The sequence below is a fragment of the Nomascus leucogenys genome, chromosome 19 (genome assembly GCF_006542625.1).
Source record: "Nomascus leucogenys isolate Asia chromosome 19, Asia_NLE_v1, whole genome shotgun sequence".
Classification (NCBI taxonomy): domain Eukaryota; kingdom Metazoa; phylum Chordata; class Mammalia; order Primates; family Hylobatidae; genus Nomascus; species Nomascus leucogenys.
Window position 1 is genome coordinate 11,297,538 of NC_044399.1, and position 23,049 is coordinate 11,320,586.

Genomic DNA, 23,049 nt, shown 5'->3' on the forward strand with positions numbered 1-23,049 from the left:
GCACTGCCTCCATCCTGCCCGCCCAGAAGGGTGGTGCCTGGGGAGGACCCGGCATCTCTCCTTCCATGTTCTAGAGCAACCCTGTTGATACTGGGGATCCCTGCTCACCTGCTCTTCAACTCTCTTAGATGAGAAGACTCCAAAAATACTAATTGGTTCCTAATGGCCTTTGACAGAAACTCTTTGTGCTGCATGTGGACACCTGCATTTTTAATTTCTATTTGTACCTGGCTTTAGATAGATATTCGGCCATTGGAGCTGAGGAAGCATTTTGGGCCAGCGTGCAGCGGGACCTGTATGGGGGCTGCTTGCTGGTCTTGCTGGCCTGACAGGGTGCCTGTGGGTGGGGTGGGGCCTTGGAGGCCAGAGTCTGTTCAGCTCCATACAGATGCCTCTTAGGACCCCCGGGATGCTGCTGGAAGCTGGGGAGCCCGTGTCCTTCAGCACTGCTTGGTACTGCATGTGCCTGCGGGGGTCTGCCTGTCTGCCCATTCCCTTCCAGCCCACGGACAGCAAAGGGCCCTTCTCTGCTCTTGATCTAAGAATCTGTGCTGCTTCTCTAGTTGGTCCAGTCCAGCAGCCGGGTGAGATGACCTCTCACTCCCTTCCAGCCTCAGCTGTGTATCTCAGGTGTAGACATTCTATTTCAGCGTGTCTGATGCTCTCCAAACCTACTTGAATGATCAGCAGCACACTTTTCTTTATTCCCTCTGTTTTATGTATATTCTTATTGTCAACAAGTTTCTCATACAAAATGAGGCATTCATTAATAAAATGATTACTAGCGTTTTATAGAAACTGCTGAATCATTACAAACAACTACTAAATGGACAGGTTGTGTTTTTTCCTTTTGTCTTTAAGGAGAGGATCAGTATCTACTTCCTCGATGTTCAGGGCCCTCCTTGGGCCCTGGTGCAGACAGGTTCTTGGGCGGGGCTGTTGGTTGTTTTATGTGTTTTTGGTTTTTAGATCGTTACTGTCTTAATTCAGTGCATATAAAAAATACACAATACACATTCTCTTTCTCTCACACCCACCCATGCACACCTACATCTACACAGAAGTGCAAGAGTGCATCCAATTCCCAGCATAATATGGTGAGTCAAAGCCCATTTTTTTCCTCTGTGCTCTGGATATTTCAGCCAAGGTTGAATTTTGGGGGCTTGAGATCACTGAGAATTACCTCCCATTGTTAACATTACATAAATGCAGGATTGAGTACAAAGTGGCATTCAATACATTGTTGGCTTTCTGATCTTCTACCAGATTGGGCAGCCACATCTCCAGGTCACTGTGGCTGTGGCCTGTAGCTGGGCCATCTGCTGTGGCCCTCCCCAGGAGGTGCTTGGCCTCTGAAGTGAATCCCGGAGGCCTCTGGCAAAGCCCTGCTTCTTACACCCGAGGTAACGAGGCTCTTTTCAGAAAATGTGTTCTTTTCTTAGGAATTCATCCCCATGCACCTGGCCACCTCCCCCATCCTGTCAGAAGGAGCTTCGAGAATGGAATGCCAGCTGAAAAGGGGCTCTGTGGACAGGATGAGAGGCCTGGACCCCGGCACACCAGCCCAAGTGATCGCTCCCAGCGAGACACTGTCAAGCAGCTCTGTAGTGAAGAAGAGAAGAAAAAGGAGGAGAAAGTCACAGCTGGACAGCCTGAAGAGAGATGACAACATGAACACATCTGAGGATGAAGACATGTTCCCCATTGAGATGAGCTCGGACGAGGCCATGGAGCTGCTGGAGAGCAGCAGGTAAGGACTGAGCTGGGGGGGGGGGGGGGGGGGGGGGGGGGGGGGGGGGGGGGGGGGGGGGGGGGGGGGGGGGGGGGGGGGGGGGGGGGGGGGGGGGGGGAGAGCAGGTAAGGACTGAGCTCGGATGAGGCCACGGAGCTGCTGGAGAGCAGCAGGTAAGGACTGAGCTCAGACGAGGCCACAGAGCTGCTGGAGAGCAGCAGGAAAGAACTGAGCTTGGACGAGGCCATGGAGCTGCTGGGGAGCAGCAGGTAATGACTGTCCAGGGTGGAGGGGCTGCGCCAGAATCAGACAGTTAACTGTTCAAGATTATTTTTATAAATTTTTTCCCCATAACTCCTTATTCTTTTATGTGTTTTAGACCAGTGGTCCCCAACCTTTTTGGCACTAGGGACCAGTTTTGGGGAAGACAATGTTTCCATGGACCCGGGGTGGATGGTTTTAGGATGACTCAAGCATGTTACATTTATACTGCTCTTTATTTCCATTACTATTACATTATAATATATAATGAAATACTTATACAACTCACCATCATGTAGAATCAGTGGGAGCCCTGAGCTTGTTTTCCTGCAACTAGACGGTCCCATCGGGGGATGATGGGTGAGGGATCATCAGGCATTAGATTTTCATAAGGAGTGCGCAGCCCAGATCCCTCACATGTGCAGTTTACAACAGGGTTCGCGCTCCTATGAGAATCTAATGCTGCCACTCATCTGGCAGGAGGAGGAGCTTAGGTGGTAATGTGAGGGATGGGGAGTGACTGTAAACACAGATGAAGCTTTGCTAGCTTGGCCGCCACTCACCTCCTGCTGTGTGGCCCAGTTTCTAACAGGGGCATGGGCCCCAGGGGTTGGGGACCCCTATTTTAGGCTGAATTTTGGAATCATGTGGACCCAATCCTAGAGTGGTATAAAGATTTGCTGTGCTGTAGCCAAGAGACAGTTGGTGATGCCAAACCTCCTTGGCTGATCACTTTAGCAGCCTGGGATGGAGTCAAGAAACAGGAACTGAGCAAATTAATAGTTCATGACCAAACCCATTTTCTTGGAACCTATTTATTCTTATTTGAGCACCAACTATGCACAATTGGGCTGATTTATAGGCAAGGGCTGATTTCAGGCTTAAAAGTGAATGAAGAAAATGCTGTTTTCTCTATAAGCCAACTTTTTCCTTTTTAATTTTGACTTAGGTCCAAAGTTTAATGGAAATTTTGTTTCCTTTTTCTTTGCTTTTAACAGTGTGGTGAAATTCTGTTTGTATATATTACTATTTTGGTGAAAAATGCCAGTTTTAAAAGATAAAATTCATTTTGAAAGGATATTTGATGTTTCAGATTTTTACATAATTCAGTATAATTTTTGATAATTTTGTTAACATAAAGGAGGGATAAGGAGAATCAGGAGTATCTTGCTATGTCATTATTCGGAATAAAATATATCTTTTTTCTTGGTGAAACATAAATGTCAACTGGCAACGAATATTGCTTTTCCCAACTACAGCCTCTAACCTGTGACAGGCTTAGAACCAGGGTCATTGGGCTTCTTATAATTGCCTTCTCTGCATGGCTGTTAAGTACAAAATTTAGAGGTAGGTGTTCCAGGTAACATCAACATAAAGAGAGATGGCCTTTGCATGATTGAAATTGTGAATTGTATTTAGTAGTGAGTGTGCTTATACCTGAAACGAGGTCGTTTGCAGTTATTCTGTAATCATAAGGCATGTTTGGTTGATGCCATTTATCTCTTCTGCTAGACAAAACGTGATCAGCGTATGGTCATTGAGTTATTTGGCAGCTCTGCTTGTACCTGGCAGGGGTTTTATACCACCCTGGGGCCGGTTTGGGGCCGCTCTACCTCCCAGGCTCTTGGAACGTGACCGTGTAGGGTAGCAGGAGGTAGCACGATGGGAGGAGCCAGCAGTGTGATCACCGCATGCGTGTCTGAGTCCAAATGCTGAAACAAAATCATTTTACATTTAGAATTCAGCCAAAGCATTAGCACATAGACACGTTTATAGATGCTGGTATCTCACTTTTTCCCCCTCCACTGCCTGGAACAGATCTGGGTGTTTAAAGAGATCATGTTAATTATAAAGCACTTAGAGCTAATCAAGAAAAAATTGGAACTTGATTTTGAATCTATCATTAAGAATTCTTTGACTTTAATCTTTTTTTTTTCCTCCAGAACTCTTCCTAATGATATACCTCCATTCCAAGATGATATTCCTAAGGAAAACCTCTCCCCGGATGTGATTTACCCTCAGTCAGCCTCATACCCTAATTCAGATAGAGAGTGGTCGCCCACTCCCAGGTAAGCTGTTCCCTTTTTCCCTGGCCCAGTGCAGAGGCTTAGAAGTCAGTGATAGGAAGCAATTCTAAGAAAAGAATGAAATAGAAATGAAAAGTGAAAATAATTAGGACCAGGAAAAGCACAGTGTAGAGTCGGAGGTACAGATTAGGATTAAACACAGAACATGTTCAGATCATACACTTATATCTGATGTCAGGATCCATCTGCAGATATGGCTGTTAGCTCCCTGGAGGTGAACTTGAAAGGAAAAACATGTAAGTTGCATCACGCTAATTGTTAATAGGAGAAAACACAGTGGCAGAGCCTTTCTTGATACTTAGCCCTAAGTAAAATTCAAAAACAGACATTGCTTCGGGAGCCGCTGAGGTCGTTCAGGGCTTAATCCATTCTGCTGAATTCAAGAATATTTATTTCCCTGAAATGAACTCACAAATTGCCCTAGAGGGGAACCTGGAGAACTGGAGCCGCTCACTGTGCAGATGCCATCCTGATGACCCCAGAGATGTTTACCTCAGTGAAACCTCTGGGAATAGTGAGCCCCCTGGCTAGTTTTCAAAGGACTTGGGGAAGAGGGTAGATCTAAATCCTGTGTTCTCAACACAGGAAACAATGTAACCCCCATTGGGATGAAAATTCCTTCTTGGGTGGCCACAGAATCTTAGACATTATAATGGTTTGTGGTCTCTAAGGGGCCACAGCAGTAAAGTCTCACGGTGGGTGGAGTTGGGCTATTAATTTCTCAGAATGCTCGGGAGCGCGTTGATCACGAAAAAGAGACTGAGAAGCGCTGATCTAAATGCCACTGACATCCTTGGATTATTCGTACGCCTCATGCTTTAGATTCGCTTCTGGTTCACAGTGGAAGTGTGCCAGCCCTTAGAAACTATGGGTTCCTACCTGAAGCCAGTCTTATCAGAACGCCACCCCTGGTTCCAGTTTGATCAGGGTAACCTTGTGAATTAGCAAGCAGCAGTCCCCAGTGTGTGCTGACATGGAGGTTGGAGAGGAAATAGATATGTCCCATGCCTGGTTTCCAGCCAATACTGATGTCGCAGGTTAGTCCAGCAGGCTGAGGCTGAGGCCTGTGACAAAGTCCCTGCATGGAGGTCAGCCTGCGTCAGAGCCTAGCCCTGTTCAATAGAAACGTAATAACTAGCTCCATATGTAATTTTAAGATTGCCAGCAGCCCTATTTTTAAAAAGTAAAAAAAAATAATAATAAAGATGAAATTAATTTTAAAGCTATATTTCATTTGACCACAGTATTTCCAAAATATCATTTCAACAAGCAATCAATTTTAAAGAATTATTAATGAGATACATGACATTTCTCTTTTCATACCAAGTCTTTATAAACTCCATTATGTAGTTCACATGTGCAGAACATCCCAGTGTGGACCAGCCACATTTCAAGTGCTCAGGAGCCACCTGTAGCTGGTGGTTTATTATATTGGACAGTGCAGATATAAGACCCTTCTGGATTCTCATTCTTTCTCTAGGTCTGTGGAGATAAAATAGTGGAGGGAAAAATAGTGGTTTAGGAGGAAAATAATGTAGAATATTTAGAACCCAATAATAGATGAAAAAATCTGTTCAAGCACTGTATGTTAATTTTAAGGATTTAAAAGAAACACTTTAAACACCCCTCTGAGCATGTTTAATGCTGAAAACATCTGTAATGTTTTGCCTCATGAATGCAACATAATGACTGAGTCAGGTTATGTAGATCTGACCATCACCAAATGGAATGACAAATTAGGATAAATAGCTACATTTCCACATTTGGAATTATTTTCTGTGAAGAGACAATTGACAATACACACGAGCAAATTTTTGGATTATGTAGTTTGATTAAGCATGAAAGTATGACCAGAGATGATCAGTCCTATACATGGGTGGAACAGAAAGTGAAATAGGTCATTTGGCAGTTTCCTGTTTTTGTGTCTCAGAAAATTCACGCTGATTTCTTAGAAATTTCAGTATTCATTGCTCTGCCATATCTGATGTCTGAGTTTCTTTATTTTCTTAAAAATGTCGTTGTTGAGAGTAGTCAAATACTTTATGTAATCTTATATATAATCTTTATATAAAGTATATATACTTTATAATTATATATAATCATATATAATCTTTATATGAAGTATATTACATATACTTTATATAATCTCACTTGATGTAATTGACTTCTGATTTTGTCTTTCTTTTAATGTGTATCACGTGGTGGTATCCAGTAGCCTGGTAGATTGCAAAAGGACTGCCCCTCATCTTGCAGTTGCAGCCGAGGGAGGTCTGTCTAGTTCTTGCCCTCCACAGTCTTCCCTGTTCCATCCTTCGGAAAGGTAGAGGAGTTATTTTCCCCATTGGGATGTATTCAATAATGAAAAATTTGATATAACTCTTGTTATAAGTCTATTTTGCCATTAACCAAATTACTTATGAAGAAAATACCCGTAGATTATATGGAGTGAAAATTTTGATCTAACTCTTACAAATCGATTTCACTAACCAAATTACTTATGAAAAATATGTATATAGATTACTCTTTTCCTTTCTTTATAAGCATTTGTAGATGATCAGCTTTTTTTTTTTTAATTCCTAAATTTGACTCTCTGGAAATTATGGTTAAGCATATAATTTTACCTAATTCTGTGGAGTGCTTTGAAAATGAGAATAATGATATACAGCTTGGGAATATGATCTTCTGTTTTCTGTCTAGGGTTGTTTGGCAAATAAGTTTACAAGATATTTTTGGAATACCACTTTAATTTATTATAAACATTCAAGTAGTTTATTGGGCTGTCTGAATAATGGAGTCAGACGCTTTCCACAGCATTTCTGGAACAGAATCTTGGAGAATGGCCTGGGCTGGGTCTCAGGCTGAGGATCAAAGGTTGGTGTGTTCACTCGATGTAGTCATCTCAGATTTCTGCCTTCATTCCCTCAGTTTTGACTTACCTACTTTGTGGACTTACATGGTTTACTTTATAAGCCTTAGCAAATGAAGCTACGATTAATTTGTACATGGAAAACATTTTTTCTTTTTGATTAAAGAACCAGACCTCAGGATGTACTTCATTCAGAGGCTACATTTGCAGAAGAAAAGTCCATTTAAAATGAGGAAAACAAAGTCGTAAACAGTTATAACTAATTAGCCTTATTGGGACTGGCAAAAATACTGAAAACTTTGATAAGGCTAATAAATACCTCTTTTATGAACATCAGTCATCGACCTTGTAAGCTTACTTTTTTGAACAACGCTTGATCTTAAAATAATAATATTCGATGACAGAGCACTTTGGAGTCATCTTTCTGATAAATCCCACTTGGCAGTGGGCCCCGTTCCTGGGTCCTCTTTGATCCATCTGAATTCCCTCAGTGACGGTCGGTAGAAAGCGCATCTGTGTTTGTGCACGGGACCTTTGGAGAAGGGTTGCTGTGGCCTGAATGGGCAGCATTTATGGGGGTGGCCTGTTTGCTGTCAGGGAAGGACTTGGCGGCAGACTTTCACGTAGGGCTGGTCTCCTTATGCATGAGTTACACACTTGAGTGCCTCTATGGGTTTTGTGGCTTGTGGCTTTTATGAAGGGACCAGAATGTTAGGAACTCTGGAGTTGGGAATTGCTGCAGGAGAACCATGTTCCACATTTTTCTTCTTCTAGAGCAGAGGTTGGTAAACCACGGCCCGTGGGTCAAATCTGGTCCGCCATCTGCTTCCGTCAAGCTTTCCCGGGCATAGGCATTTGGTTTACGTACTGGCCATGGCTGCTTTCACACCACCACAGCAGCGAGTAGTTGCGACAGACGTCGTAAAACCCATAAAGCCTGAGATATCTGCCATTGGGCTCTTTACGGAAAACGTTTGCCGACCCCTGCTCAGAGCAAGCTTTGTTTGAAGGACTTTATTTCATTTAGTGGCAGCGAGATAATTTATTGCTGCAAAGAACTTATAGCCAAATATGTTCTATTTTGTCTGGTAAAACAGAATGCAAGAGCTTTTTAGACAAATACTTTCAGGTTTGGGCACAGCACTGTTGAGGGTGAGAAGCTGGTTTCGATGGACTTATTCCATGATGATGCTGGAGAAGGAGTGGCTTGAGGTCACACTTGTAGGTACCGAGGCCCCTCGCTGGAGGCCACAGCCTGCGCTTTTCCCATTGCAGTGATACCGAACACGTGACTGTAGACACTTCAGTGCCACAAAAGCGGTGTCTCTTTGGAGAAGCCCAATTGTGGAACTGGAAGAGCAAGGAGGCTGAAAGGCCAGGAGCCTTTCCCACAGGGATGTGTGGGGGCCCCACGTGCCTTCTCATAGGACTGCTCCCCAAAGGGCAGAAATGTGTGTCTGTTGGGATCAGGGTGTCCCATTGCAGAAGCTCTTCTAGTGTGATGTCAGGAGCCTTCTCTCCCCAGGCAGGCGAAAGACAGCGTGCAGGCTGCCGCGTGGCAGCACGTCATTAGAAGGGCTGGGAGTCGGGGGCACCAAGGGAGCAGGGACCACCCTCTGCCCCTCAGTGTGAGATGAGAGAGGTGGCACTTGGTCTGGCTGCTCTATGCAGCTTGACCAAAGAGGTTCAGGATCAGTTTAGCCCATAGGGTCCGTGTTTGTTGGATGCAAGTTATGTGTCATCATGAACTCACCTTGTATTGACAGGACAGCTCTATTCAATTGGAGTTGAACTCTAGGTAAATGAGACCAGGAGCATCCGTCTCCGAAGAAAAGATAAGGTCTGGGAAAAAAGACGGCAAGGGAAACTGAAAGCTTTATTTCCTGCTTTGTCTGAAAACCCTGCCATCTTCCTCTAGAGGAAACGATGTGGGAAAATAAGCAATAATTAACCATGTTATTATGCAGCAATAAATAATTACAAGAATTGCTGCTGTAAATACTATTTCTCTAAGTTGTTTAGAAAATGGTGAGGATCTCGTGGATAAATTAATGACTTTTGGATGGTTACTTTGGCTGGGCAGAAGTCAGACCTCTTTTGGGTCTTCAGAGTAAAAATTCAGGAAACATGGAGGTGGTTACTGAGCGAGCCTTAGCCAGCTGGGTGAGTCCCTTGTGAAATATTCCTGGAAGACATAAGACCTTAGAAAATTTCAATTTGTAGGCTCCTGCCCAGCGTTATCGAGTTTATTTGTGGCATCCAGCATCTTTGGTAAAATTGGCACATCATATAATTTCCCTGTTTCCGAGGCCAGTGCAGATGATAAATATTTAAAATATGGACTCTAATGAATGCCTGCCCGAGCCAACCAAGACCCTTTTGCAGCCCTCTGACAGCAGAGGGACTTGATTTGGAAACAGATTGCAGGAGATGCGAGTGCAGAGTGGGGTGGGGAAGGGTGGTCTTTTTGAGGTAAGAACAGACTATTTTTCCCTTTCTCTTTACATCTCTTTCTTTTGTAAAACGTCCTTTTTCTGGGCTACTTCTTTTTCTCCTCTCCCCCACGGTGCACCAGGCGGCAGGGTGGGGTGGGCGACCCACGTGGAGCGCCTTCCACGGGACGCGCTTCCCTGCCGCATGGTAGCCGGAGGAGGGATTTGTCATGAGGCTCCGCTCAGAGCGAACGAACGACAGCTGGGGGTGCATTTTCTGGGCTATTTGAGCCATGGAGCTGGGCCCAAAACATTTACAAAAGTTTCTTTTCCCACCTTAATTTTCGCTTTGTGTTTTCCTTAAGTCCTTCCGGTTCCCGACCTTCAACACCTAAAAGTGATTCAGAATTGGTCAGCAAGTCCACGGACAGGACAGGGCAGAAGAACCCAGAAATGCTTTGGCTGTGGGGAGAGCTGCCGCAGGCTGCTAAGGTGAGAGTCTCATCAATTCTGCCACGGACCGAAGATTTCTAACTTAGCTTAAATTACATGGAATTAGTATCATAGCATAGCCAAGAAACACAGCTACCAAGAGCCAGAGGTAAACTAAAATGTATTAAGGGTTAGCCTTGAATGTTGGAATTACTTTCTTCCATGTTACCAACATTATAGAGAGGTCTCATTGCTTTTCTAGATTTTAAACCTATGGGATTCCTCTTAGGATTTACTTTTTTTTTTTTTTTTTTTTTTTGAGACAGAGTCTCACTCTGTCACCCAGGCTGGAGGGCAATGGTTCTATCTTGGCTAACTGCAACCTCTGCCTCCCAGGTTCAAGCAATTCTCCTGCTTCAGCCTCCCAAGTAGCAGGGATTACAGGTGCATGCCACCACGCCCCACTAATTTTGTAGTTTTAGTAGAGACGGGGTTTCACCATGTTGGGTTTTCACCAGGCTGGTCTTGAACTGCTGACCTCAAGTGACCTGCCTGCCTCCGCCTCCCAAAGTGCTGGGATTATAGGCGTGAGCTGCCATGGCCAGCCAGGATCTACATTTTCTATCACAGCTAAATGCAAATTAAATTAAAGAAATACAACTTACACACAATCTTGCTGTCTTGAAACTGTAAACAAAAATAGCTTCTATCTCTTGAGTCTGCTAGGTCAGTGATGACTGGAGCAAAGCCACAGGGAGAGAGATGTGTACTCTTGGCCCATTGAAAGAGAAGCTGAATTGTGAGAGCTGGAATCCACATGTTCTTGTGTCCCTCACACAGAGAGACATCTGGGAGAGCCCTGGGAGAGGGAAAGGCTAATAGAACAGAAATGAAGGATTTCAGCCTAATAGATAAAGTCTGAAAGCCTTAAGGTTTTGATTCATCAAGTAGTAAGTATTCTGGGCCCTCATTGTTGGTGGGACCCTGAATTTGACTCTATGGAGATCTCCAAAATAAATAGAGAAGCAGCTGAGGGTAGTGGAGAGAATGAGGGCCTGGGAGGCAGCAGGTTATTCTGGGTTTGAGTCCTCACTGCACCCCTTGCTAAAAAGGTGACCTTGGACAAATGAGTAGACTTCCCTGAACCTCAGTGTCTTCATCTGTAAAACTGTGAGAAAAGGACACAATTGTTGGGAGGTTAGAAGGGCTAATGTAGGTATGTGAAGTATCTGGCACCTGTAGGCCCTCTGAATATTTGCATTCTTTTTCCTTGGCTGTGCCACATGCACGCTGAGCCCCAGTTTCCCTATCTTGGAAATGCAGTGGGTTTACATGTAGGTACATAACTGGTTCAGCAAATATGTTTCTAAAAACATGAAATCAACACAATCTTTTCTTTCAAGAGATTTTATTTGGTGCGCTAATGTATTATAAGCATCTTGAATTATGTTATTATATCACAAGCTTTAAAAAATATTGGGTCCTTAGAAGATGCTATAGCCTCTTGCATCCCCAGTAAATGTTTGTAATATGAATGAATGAGTGAGTGAGTGAGTGAATGACTATTGAAAACATCCCTTGTAAAGAGTCAAGATGGGCAGCTTTTTGGAGAGTAGTCTGTTGAGGCCAAAGTTGTGGATCCAGTTCCTTTCTAAGTTATATTTAGATTTCACAGAAAAATGCTGATTTCCCTGTCCACAGCTATGGTGCTGACCCAGCCAACTCTCTTTGCAAGTTTATGTCATTAGTTGCTGGAGAAACAGCATGGAAGTTCAAATCCATCACTTCTGTGGTTACTAGTTGTAACCACAGATTTTCTGTAGCATTGTTTTCATTTGCAATTGAAGCTGTTTGATCAGATAGAGAAGTGAATACTTTCTCCCCTCTTTTTAGCCCATGAATTGCATTTTGGTTGTTGTTTGAATAAATCTTTTCTGTAACTGGAAATCCCTCTGGCAGTAGAATCAGAAATGCTGATTTCTCACTCATGTGAACCAACTATCACCAAATCTTTACTTATTCACTCATGTTTTGGGAATAAACTTTATTGAAATATACATAGAGAGAAATACACAGATTGTAAATGTATAGCTCAGTACATTTTCACAGCAGGAACAGATCTGTGCAACGTGCACCCAGACCGAGAAGCAGAGCATGACCAGCAGCATGGAAACTGCCACTCTTTGTGGTCACTGCTCAGACTGACCCCTCTGCTCCCTGCAAGGGGAAACTTGATCCTAACAGCAGAGATTAGTTTTGCAAGATTCATTCATGTTGTTGGTGTAGCTGTAATTCATTTATTCTCATGGCCGCTGAGAATCCCAGTGTGTGTGAATAGACTTGTAATCTAACAGCATTTAGGGTGCTCCTGCCTGTTGGCATTGCTAATCTCACTTCTCTTTGGCAGTTGATGTTTTACAGGAAAGGTCATTTGCTTTGGACCTAATCTTGGTTTCTGGACTTTTTGGCAGGTATAGAAATCATCAGGTGATTGCTGAGGCTTGAAAGTCCCTGCCTACTTTGGTTACTTGTTGTTCTCCTTGGGTCACTCAGTTTTTCTGGTTGCCTCTGTGCTGACCTTCTCTCTCTCTCTGTCCCTCTCTCCTCTTTGCTCTAGTCTTCTTCTCCACACAAGATGAAAGAGTCCAGCCCATTGAGCAGTAGAAAAATTTGCGATAAAAGTCACTTTCAGGCCATTCACAGTGAAACTTCAGACACTTTTAGTGACCAATCGCCAACTCTGGTCGAGGGAGCACTTTTGGACCAGAACAAGCCTCAGACAGAAATGCAGTTTGTGAATGAAGAGGACCTGGAGACCTTAGGAGCAGCAGCACCGCTCTTGCCCATGATCGAGGAGCTCAAACCCCCCTCTGCCAATGTTGTCCAGACAGCAAACAAGATGGATTCTCCTTCCAGGAAAAAAGGTACCAAGGCTGGGGCTTCCCAGCTCTCTTTCTGTCACATGACAGGTCCTTTCCAAAGTTCCAAGGAAACTGAGGTAGAAACTGAACCATGACAATGATCATGTTCAGTCTGTGCTCTTCGGCAGAATATATTAATTATCGGAATTTAGTCATGGGAAATCAGACATGAAGGAGGCCTTGAGGATCACGTAGCAAACTTCCTCATTTTACACACTGAGGCTGCTTGCTGAGACCTGGGGGAGTTAAGTCCTTTTCAGCACACCATGGGACCCATGAGTGTGACTTTTATAAAGCTGATTATTAGGTTAATCCTGGCCACCTCTCCCCTTGCCTTGCGTTGCTTTCCAGCCCCTTACCCACTGTAATTTCTGCATACCATTTATCATGATTTCAAATGATCATTATTTTATTGATTTATTTTTGCCTGACTCCCCCATAGAATATGCGCTGTCTGAGATCAAGAGTCTTTTCTATCTAACTTGCCTTTCTTTCCTTGGCACTTGGCATAGTGGTTGGCACACAGTGGGATCTCTGCGTTGGTTTAATGCACTCCTGGCTGTGTGTCAGTATCAACGATGCCAGGCCTGATCTCCATCCACCCAGCAGCTTTGTGTGGTTTTCTAGAATTATATGGACCGATTACATCATTCTCTGCCAGAAGTAAAGAGGACATTTGAAGTCATCATGCCCAGTGTCTGACAATGCACAGTGTGGGATGCTTTGCCTCGGGGAATTGATGGGGAAGTGTCTAATGAAAGCTTTTATCGTTTCATAATAATGGTAATAGCCTCAATGCGTTGAGTGCTCAGTACACTTCAGGCACTTTATGGAGGAGGAATGAGGCTCAGCAAGTTAACTAACTTGATCCAGGCCACATGATGGTGGATGACGGCCCTGGTCTGTGGACCTTGGTGGTCTACGGTCATGTTGTACTGCCCACCATTTTCCAATGGAAAAAGTGCAGGCTGTGGCCTCCAGTGAGGGGCCTCGGTACCTACAAGTGTGACCTCAATCCACTCTTTCTCCAGCATCATCATGGAAGAAGTCCATCAAAACCCCCTTCTCACCCTCAACGGTGCTGCGCCCAAACCTCAAAGTATTTGTCTAAAAAGCTCTTGGCATTCTGTTTTACCAGACAAAATAGAACACACTTGGAACTGTTGTGGTTCTTGGGCAGTTTGAGTACCTGGGAGCAAATCTGCACGTAGTGTTTGAATACTGTTTCTATAGATACAACGCCATCAGGTCATTTCTAGAAGAGTGGTTTTCTGACTTGAGCCATTTGCCCTTTTAGATAAACGAAGCCGACATCTTGGTGCTGACGGCGTCTACCTGGATGACCTCACAGACATGGATCCTGAGGTGGCGGCCCTGTATTTTCCCAAAAAGTAAAATTCCTCTTAATTCCTCACATCATTTCCTATAATCTGAATATCATTCTATGTGAGCCCAGTTTTCCCTTACGTTTGATTAGAAAGTGTGCAAGACAGCTGGGCACGGTGGCTCACGCCTGTAATCCCAGCACTTTGGGAGGCCGAGGTGGGCGGATCACTTGAGGTCAGGAGTTCAAGACCACCCTGGCCAGCATGGTGAATCCTCGTCTCTACTGAAAATATAAAAATTGGCTGGGCGTGCTGGCACGCGCCTGTAATCCCAGCTACTCGGGAGGCTAAGGCAGAATAATTGCTTGAACCCAGGAGGCGGAGGGAGGTTGCACTGAGCCGAGATCATGCCATTGCATGCCAGCCTGGGCCACACAGTGAGACTCCATCTCAAAAAAAAAAAAAAAAAGTATGTGAGAGGCAGCGGGAGGCTCCCATTGCCTTGTGAAATGCGCCTGCTCTCTCTGTGGACATAAGGGTGTGGGCACTGGGCGGCGTCCCCGCCTCTGGACAGGGCGCAGGCACCGGGCTGCCCTCCCTGCAAAGCCTGAGGTCATGTTGTCCACAGTGGTCATGGTCCACAGCCCAATAAGTGGCAGCTGTGCAGCCCTTTCTTCCCCCAGAAGGGTCTCCCGTGATCCTGGGGACACACCCTCAGTCCCCCTGCGATCTAGGGCAGGGCTGCTGCCTGGAGGGGAAGGGCAGGCAACAGGGAGGACAGCTTGCTGCTGCTTCAGTATATTTTAGGGGGATACAGGGAGATGCAGCCGGCTGAGAAATAATGGTTTTCTCCCCTAAGCTAAGGCGTTTAATGTCTCTTTCCTTGTCGTGGTGCTTTAATAAACATACGTGCTGAGATGCAGCCGTCTGCGGCTCTGAGGGTGGCCGCGTGCCAGAGCATCGCTGGATGGCGATGTAGGACCCTGGACTGGGACAGTCCTCAGCCGGTCTCTGCCACTTTTCCTCCTTCCAGCGGAGACCCTTCCGGACTTGCAAAACATGCCAGTGACAACGGAGCCCGGTCAGCCAACCAGTCCCCGCAGTCGGTGGGCAGCTCGGGCGTGGACAGTGGCGTGGAAAGCACCTCGGACGGGCTGAGGGACCTCCCTTCCATCGCCATCTCCCTCTGCGGGGGCCTCAGCGACCACCGGGAGATCACGAAAGGTACCGCGGGCCTCGCGCGGGCGCCCTCTGGTGGCCGCCGGTCAGAAGGCCCAGAGGCTTAGGCTTCTTCAAGGGGTGCGTGTCAAGGCAGCTTTTCCCTTGGTTGCAGTTAATGATGGCAACAGATGATAGCACCGAACTCATAATCCCGATGTTTCTGGCTTGCAGTTAGTCGGCCTCAGAGTTCTGTGGGTCACACATGGCTCAGGCCATCGTTCTGTGTCTCCTGTGCCCCAGGCCAGCACTGCAGAGACGGCCACCGGAGGCCTGCAGGCTAGAGGGGGTGTCAGTCTAATTAAATTAGAGGGCGTCGGCAGCGGGAGAGAAGTGCGCCGGCGCCTTGGAACAGGGAGGTCTGAGTTTGTCCGAGGAGGTCTGGGAACTTTTCCCAGCTGGATTCAAAGGGCATTAATAGGGTGGGCTTAGGGGATTCATTCGTAGCACCTGCCACATTCGTAGCAATGCCCTCCCAGAGCCTCCTGACAGTTCCATGGTGGGGTGTGCCCAAGTCCCCCAGCGGGTGCAGTCAGCAGTTATCAGCTGATGGACGCGGGGACTAGACACAGTCGCCCTGCACCCCTCCCGCCCCCTCCCTCACCACTGCCTCTTTTCCATCCCCTCGTGGTATCTCTAGCAGGGAAGGGGCGGAGGCTGTGTACTTCTTCCCTCTACCTCTCAGGAGCCACCCCCATCTCCCCTTCCACCCAGGGTGCCATCTGAGACTCCTGCCTCCACCCTGGTCCCTTCAAGGCTTTGGGAATTTCTTCTTCCACAAAGATTGAGGCCTTTTTGTTCTCACACCGGTGCCAGCCAGTCCTTTGAGAGTGGAAACAAGTTTGTGTGCTGGGTCCCGCCGGCTCCATTCATTCACTCAGTTTTCCTAGGGCCACACATTAATACCCAGCCTCACTGTGTTTCTGAAGTCATGGGGGCTCTCTGGACACTGGCATGAGGAGGCCAGTGTCCCATCGGAGTCCCCGGGGCGTTCCCTCCCTGATATACATGAGCTGATAGGGGTGGGGTGGCAGCACTGACGAGGCTGGGCACCATTATCTGAGTGTTATCTCATGGGGCCGGGATCTGCAGCTGTCCAGTCCTTACAGGTGAGGCCAAATCATCACAGTCAGGAGACCCCAGGGGAGTCCCTGGAGGTCCTGGTTAGGGCTCTGAGGGTGCATGTTGAAGCCAGTCAGGCTGGCATCATGACCCAGGGACTCTTTTCCTGGACAGAGGAGAGTCTCAGTGTCTGATGTCTGCTGGGTTTCGGTTCAGTTCAGGGTAAATAGGAACTCCCAGGGAAGGAGTGGGCGTGGCTCTGGGCCAGGGAGATGGTCAGAACCACGGTCAAGGCTTAAGGTACAGCCCAGCTGCCAGAACCCATCAAAGAACTGAGGGTCCAGGGCTGAGGTCTGGGCCTCCTGACCCTGCCACCTTCTCCTCTGCTCTGATCCTGGTGGGGCTGCCCCACCACGATGAGAATAGTGCCCTTCCTGCTTCTGATTGTGGTGGAGGCAGGCCCATTTTTGAAAGGGCCCTATGCTTTCTATTTATGACCTTATCAGTCCCCATGACCACCCTAGGAAGCAGATGTGGTTATTATCCCCATGCTAGAGGAGGGAGCTGGGACCTGGGAGGTGAACCGCTTGCCCAGGCTCACCCCAGTAATCATGACTTCAGCCGAGGGAACCTGGCTTCTGCGCCATGCATAGCCATGACTCTGCCTGTGTAGATGCACGTATGTGCTGTTTTCACCCCTACTCCCTGTGTGAACGTATGTGCCCCAACTAAGGTACATGTCCCCCAATGTCCTCAGACTTGCCCTGGCCTCCCTGCATTGCTGCGCAGACACCACGCTCCAGATAAAATGGTGCAGCCTTTGCAAATACATTTTGTAGGATTGTCTGCACAGTTGGAATGCACAAACTCTCAGAAAACACTTGTGAGTGAGCAAATGAAACGTAAGCCTAATTTTGAACTGAATTTTCTTTTTCTTTTTCCCTGATCCTCTACAATTGCTGTCACAGATGCATTCCTGGAGCAAGCTGTGTCGTATCAACAGTTTGTGGACAACCCCGCTATTATCGATGACCCCAACCTCGTGGTAAAGATTGGGAGTAAGTAAGTACCTCTTGAAAGTCACTTTGGCAGTAGCATGATACTGTTTCTGTTTCATGTTTTCAAATAGACCTAGACATTAAGCCTTAGAAATATATAAAATAAAGACTTTGCTACATTGCATTATTGTGCCTTCACTGTGGTCAGAGTTCCATGCCAACAGAATTGGCAATATAGCTGATAGGTTCAGATAGTTCTCAGTCTTGTGAGTTTTCTTTTCTTTTTTCTTTTTTTTTTGAGACAAGGTGTAGCTCTGTCTCCCAGGCTGGAGTGCAGTGGTGCAGTTGTAGCTCACTGTAGCCTTGAACTTGTGGGCTTAAGAGATCTTCCCACCTTGGCCTCCCAAAGTGCTGGGATTTCAGGTGTGAGCCACTACACCCAGCTCAATGTTCTTATTGAATGTGAATAGTCACACTCTGCAGTACGTGAGTATATCAGAGTAGCGTACATCTCTACCTTTTTGAAAAACTTCATTATTGGCTGGGCGCGGTGGCTCATGCCTATAATCCCAGTACTTTGGGAGGCCGAGGTGGGCGGATCACGAGGTCAGGAGATCGAGACCATCCTGGCTAACACAGTGAAACCCCGTCTCTACTAAAAATACAAAAAATTAGCTGGGCACGGTGGCAGACACCTGTAGTCCCAGCTACTTGGGAGGCTGAGGCAGGAGAATGGCGTGAACCTGGGAGGCAGAAGTGCAGTGAGCCAAGATAGCACCACTGTAGTCTGGCCTGGGTGAAAGAGCAAGACTCCGTCTCAAAAAAAAAAAAAAAAAAAAGAAAAACTTCATTATCTGAGGGCAAGGGGTGTACAAGTATTTTTGCAGACTGTTAGCAAGCTTTTCTCCCTTAAACCATGGATGTTTTACACCTAGTTTCCTTTACCTTGACACATGGCAAGAAATACCCCAAGCGTGTTGTGGTTTGGTGCAGCAGCTGTACGGTGGGATTTGGGCTGCTGGCATGTCCAGCTGTCCACCCTGCTGGCATGGCTGCTGCTGGGCCCTCACTGGCTGCTAGGGTGAGGTGGAGGGGAGCCTCTGCCTGGGGGTGATATGGGAGAGGGCTGGGGGCTAGCAAGAGTATTGAGCTCTTTAAGGACCTGGCTGGAGTCCCGAGCTTTCCTTGACTACTTTGTATGACATTGGAAAGGTTTTCAGTCTGAGCCTCGGTTTTTTGACATCTATTTCATTGTTTTGTGTTAGATATTATAACTGGACAACAGCAGCACCCCTCCTCCTGGCAATGCAGGCCTTCCAGAAACCTTTGCCAAAGGTGAGCTTTAACATGAGAAAGAAAAGGGGACGCTAGAAATGATGGGTAGCTTAATCTCGGGTGGTTGGAATTTCACTTTTATTTTGGAAACCACAGAGTTAATTCCACTGTGCTCTTTTGAAGTTCCTGAGCATACAGGCCAGGAGTTTCAGATCTCTCTCTTGCACCTTGCACGTGGTTCCCCCTCCTCCTTATCAAGGCAAAACCTCCCAATCATGGCCGTGCAGACCAAAGATTCCTTTCACAATATCTGCCTTGCAAGGGGCACAGGTGGAGGCTGAGCAGACAGGTGCCAGGACCTCAGAGCCCAGTGAGGACAAAGGGAGATGAGTGTCACCCTAGAAGGGATGGAGCAGGCATCAGGGTCAGGTGCAGGTTCCTGTGCCAGTGTCAAGTCCCGCTCAGCCAGGAAGCCAGCCCCATGCCTGATTCTCTGAGGCCGGAGCCAGTACAGGGCCTGGGCAGCTCCCAGTCTGCAGGGGAGGGTGGGGAAGTGGCCGTAGGGAAGAGTTAGGAGGGCAGCCACGCCACCTGCCAGTCTGCAGTGTTCTCATCCTACCCCAAACAATTCACTAGACAGTCAGCCCGGAATTGTTAATTTTTTCAATGATAGATCTTCCTACCAGATTATACGTTCTTTGCTGCAGAGACTGCCTTAGGCTTGTTTGTGTCCTTTGTGCGCTTAGCAAGCTTTTGTACGGCTTAGGATGGGCTTAGGATGTTGCAGTCGGTCAGCCAGTTCTAACACTTGAGATTCTTGAAGGTCTAATCGGACTTTGTTGAGTCTAGGCTTGCTCCTTCCTGGGTTTGCGTATGTGTGTGTGTGCCTGTGCCTGTGTGTCAGTGTGCGTGTGCATGTGCGTGTGTGCATACGGGCACGTGTGTGCATTTGCATGCGTGCATGTGCGCATATATGTGTATGCATGTGTGTATGTGTGCATGCTTATGCAGGTGTGTGCCTTATGTGTGCGCGTGTGTGTATGTGCATGTGTGTATGTGTGTATGTGCACGTGTGTGTGTGCCAGTGCGCACGTGTGTGTGCGTGTGTGCATGCATGTGTGGATGTGCACGTGTGTGTGCACATGTGTTTTGAGGACTGCAATCTCATCTTGGGTGGTGGTTTATCTGTGAATATCTTTGTGGACTGGGCTGAGGGCATGTTCTCCAGAGTGGTTTTTATTTTGTCCCTGCCGTGGTATTCATGGCCTGGGACACATTTTTATGTCCCTGTTCTCAACACTTACAAATCCGTAGGAAAAAAGGCCATTGCAATAGCAATATAGCTAAAGGATTTATTTATTCACTGAAAAAGGAATCCACTGGGCTCTGAAACTTAAAAGAAATTAGTCCTTGTGATATGCATGCTAAATCTTTTTACAAGTCAGTAACTTTTGACTCTATATATGGCATTTCTCTAATATAGAAATTATTTTTAAATGTAGAATTTGCCCATCTTATCTTTTATGGCTGTTGGGTTTTGTATCACACATAAAATGGCCCTGCTTCCCCATTTCTAAAACTTGTGAAGATAGACCCTATATTTTCTTTTTGTGCTTTCTTGTATATTGGGCATATTTTTACAAGTTTTGGAAATTTCAAATGATCCTAAAATCTCTCATCCATCTAGATTTTATTTTGAGCATAATGAGAGAAGTATTAGGAACCGAACCAGTTTTTTTCTCAGGAAGTTATTGAATTGGTGAAGATGCTTTTTGTTTTAGGAAACAGAATGACTAAAAGTGGCTTAAGTAATGATCTCATATGACGAGGATCTTAGAAGTTGGCAGTTTCAGGCTTGATGAATTTGGGTTAGCTTCTTTGTGATTTTCTCAGCTTTTCCTTGATGGTTACAAGATGACTGCTGCACACATCGTCTCCTCAGACCGCCACATCTGAAACGGGAGGGTGGGGGCAGCTCTCTCATAGTTCAAAACTTGGTCACATGGTCACCTCTAAAGCAGTTCTTGGCAAAGCAATGAAATGACTGTGAATGGCTTCGACCATTGAGGTGCATCCTCTGGAGTTGAGCCAGCCTTCTCTGCACACATTGCAGCCTGATTCTTGAACAGAGTTTCAGATCTGCCAGCAAGAAAGGGGAGGCAGATGAGCTGCTCACAAGGTCTGACATGGCTACTGAATTATCCCAGGACCGTGGGATAACTAACCCTATCTTCCACTCAGAGGCAGTTACAACCTCACCCTCTGTTACATGTCTCTGTGAATTTAGATTTATTTCTGCACTTTGTTTTCTGTTCCTGTGATGCGTGTCCTTGTATACCTACACTGCATTCTTTCAGTTAACCGTGTGTTTTGTTATATTTTAATACCAAGTAGTGCTTGTTCTACTTACTACTCTTCTGCCTGAGAATTTTCTGGGCTATTTTTGTGTGTTTTTCAAATGAACGTTAGAATCAGTTTGTGAAGGACTGAAAATACTCCTGTTTGTTTTTTTCCTTTCTTTGGCTCGCTTTCTTTTTTTAAACAAATTGTGGTTTGTTACATTTATGAGTGGATTTAGGGGAAATAGGGTCATTGACAGCTTTGTCAATTGTCCTATCTATGAACTGGATGTGAGTGGTTTGCATTGTAGTGCAATTGGGTTTTCTTTTGTGTCAGATAGGGACCTTTTAAGCTACATAGTAAATTACTTATCTGTCTGCTTCCCTGCACCCCGTTAGACTGAATCTTTCAGCTTAAATCTTTCTTTCATTACTAGCTGAGATGTCTGCTACTTGAAAGTTCTGTAAACTGAGGAAGGGACATTACATAACTTTTACCTTGGTCCTGGAATTAACCTCAAGATAGATAGATATTTTGTTCTTTGGAAAAACGTACAAAATTATCAATTCATATTTAATCTCCCCATTAAACCATTTACCTAAAAGTATGAATTTTCTTTTTAATACTCGAGATTTTAAATCAAATGCACCTATTAATGTAAATGTTTAGAAATTTACACTTAGTAAAAATCCTATGCATTTTACCTTTTGTTGAAAACTGTTTTATCCTCTACCCCATATTAATCATTTCATATTTTATTTGATAATCATCTATTGAGAGTAATAATATCTTAACCAGTTAGCCACTTTAATTTGAAAACTTCCAGTCTTACTAATCACTAATGATTTCTAATGCTTTCTTTTTTTTGTTGTTGTTGTTGTGTTGTATTTTATTTGTTGTTTGTTTATTCCTTTAACATCTTCTTAAGTCTTCATGCTTAAGTTACCTTCATGTAATTTTGGACGCCATTAGGTTTTGCTTCTCTAAAATTTTGAACGCACAAATAGTATGTTGTGTTTTCTCTGATTTTTTTTTTAATCTTACTTTAATTTGCATGTATGTTTCTTTTGGTTTGAATGTGCTAAGTTGATCTTTTTTTGTTCCATTATTTATGTTACCATCCATTTAAAACAGGCCACTGTGGAATCTATCATGAGGGATAAAATGCCCAAAAAGGGAGGAAGATGGTGGTTTTCATGGAGGGGAAGAAACACCACAATCAAGGAGGTAAGCCCAGAAGACAAAGCAGTGCTCACACTTAGCAAGTTTTGGTTTTGTGTGGTGAGATTGGTTTTCATGTACTTACATCAGAGAAATGAACATAGGCCCTAGTGCTGAGTTTCCATGAGCCAGCTCTGCCATGAAATAGGGCGAGTGCTCGTGGCATGTGGGGTAGGTGGGGAGGAAGGTCAGGAGCCAGCAGCATAGGCATCACCTCCTGGCTCTGTAACCTTTGGGAGACTGTGGTCCAGTTACTCCCTCATGGTAAGATTTCGTCATCTATAAAAGAAGGGATTCAGCCTGGGAATTCAGTTTCTTAAGAAATTAAATATCTTCCTTCTGCTTGTGGAGACAATTTTTCTTTTTCTTTTTCTTTTTCTTTTTCTCCCCTCCCCTCCCCTCCCCTCCTTTCTTTTTTGGAGATGAGCTCGCTCAGTCACCCAGGCTAGAGTGCAGTGGTGCAATCTCAGCTCCCTGCAACCTCTGCCTCCCGGGCTCAAGCAATCCTTCCATCTCAGCCTCTAGAATAGCTGGGATTACAGGCATGCACCACCACGCACAGCGAAGTTTTGTGTTTTTAGTGGAGACGGGTGTTCCCCATGTTGCCCAGGCTGGTCTCAAACTCCTGGGCTCAAGCAATCTGCCTGCCTAGGCCTCCGAAAGTGTTGGTATTACAGGCGTGAGCCACCATGCCCAGCCTGTGAGGACAATTTTAATGAGGCATACTCACAGCAGTTGACTAATTCTCTGAGTTCTTTCACTGAAATGGCATGTCTAAAGGTCCATGGCTTTGGCGTTCATCTCTGTGAGTGCCTGTGATTTCTTTCAGATTTTCGTTATCTTCGTTGCCCCCACCTCCTGTTTCTTGAAGCACTTGCT

At 45.6% G+C, this 23,049-nt stretch overlaps 1 protein-coding gene across 8 annotated transcripts in view; it reads left to right on the forward strand.

The window, feature by feature from the left end:
• Window positions 1–23,049, forward strand: part of LPIN1 (lipin 1) — an 85,247-nt gene that overhangs the window by 28,136 nt on the left and 34,062 nt on the right. For 3 of the 8 annotated variants that reach the window (XM_030799506.1, XM_030799505.1, XM_030799507.1), the window contains exons 4-14: window positions 1,443–1,750; window positions 3,937–4,062; window positions 6,293–6,400; window positions 9,744–9,870; window positions 12,428–12,734; window positions 14,029–14,122; window positions 15,090–15,280; window positions 17,305–17,398; window positions 18,600–18,669; window positions 21,878–21,955; window positions 22,084–22,176. In XM_030799506.1, coding sequence (XP_030655366.1) covers window positions 1,443–1,750; window positions 3,937–4,062; window positions 6,293–6,400; window positions 9,744–9,870; window positions 12,428–12,734; window positions 14,029–14,122; window positions 15,090–15,280; window positions 17,305–17,398; window positions 18,600–18,669; window positions 21,878–21,955; window positions 22,084–22,176 — 1,596 coding nt within the window. The remainder of the gene's footprint in view (window positions 1–1,442; window positions 1,751–3,936; window positions 4,063–6,292; window positions 6,401–9,743; window positions 9,871–12,427; window positions 12,735–14,028; window positions 14,123–15,089; window positions 15,281–17,304; window positions 17,399–18,599; window positions 18,670–21,877; window positions 21,956–22,083; window positions 22,177–23,049) is intronic. The other 5 variants (XM_030799510.1, XM_030799511.1, XM_030799512.1 and 2 more) reach the window with 3 other exon arrangements.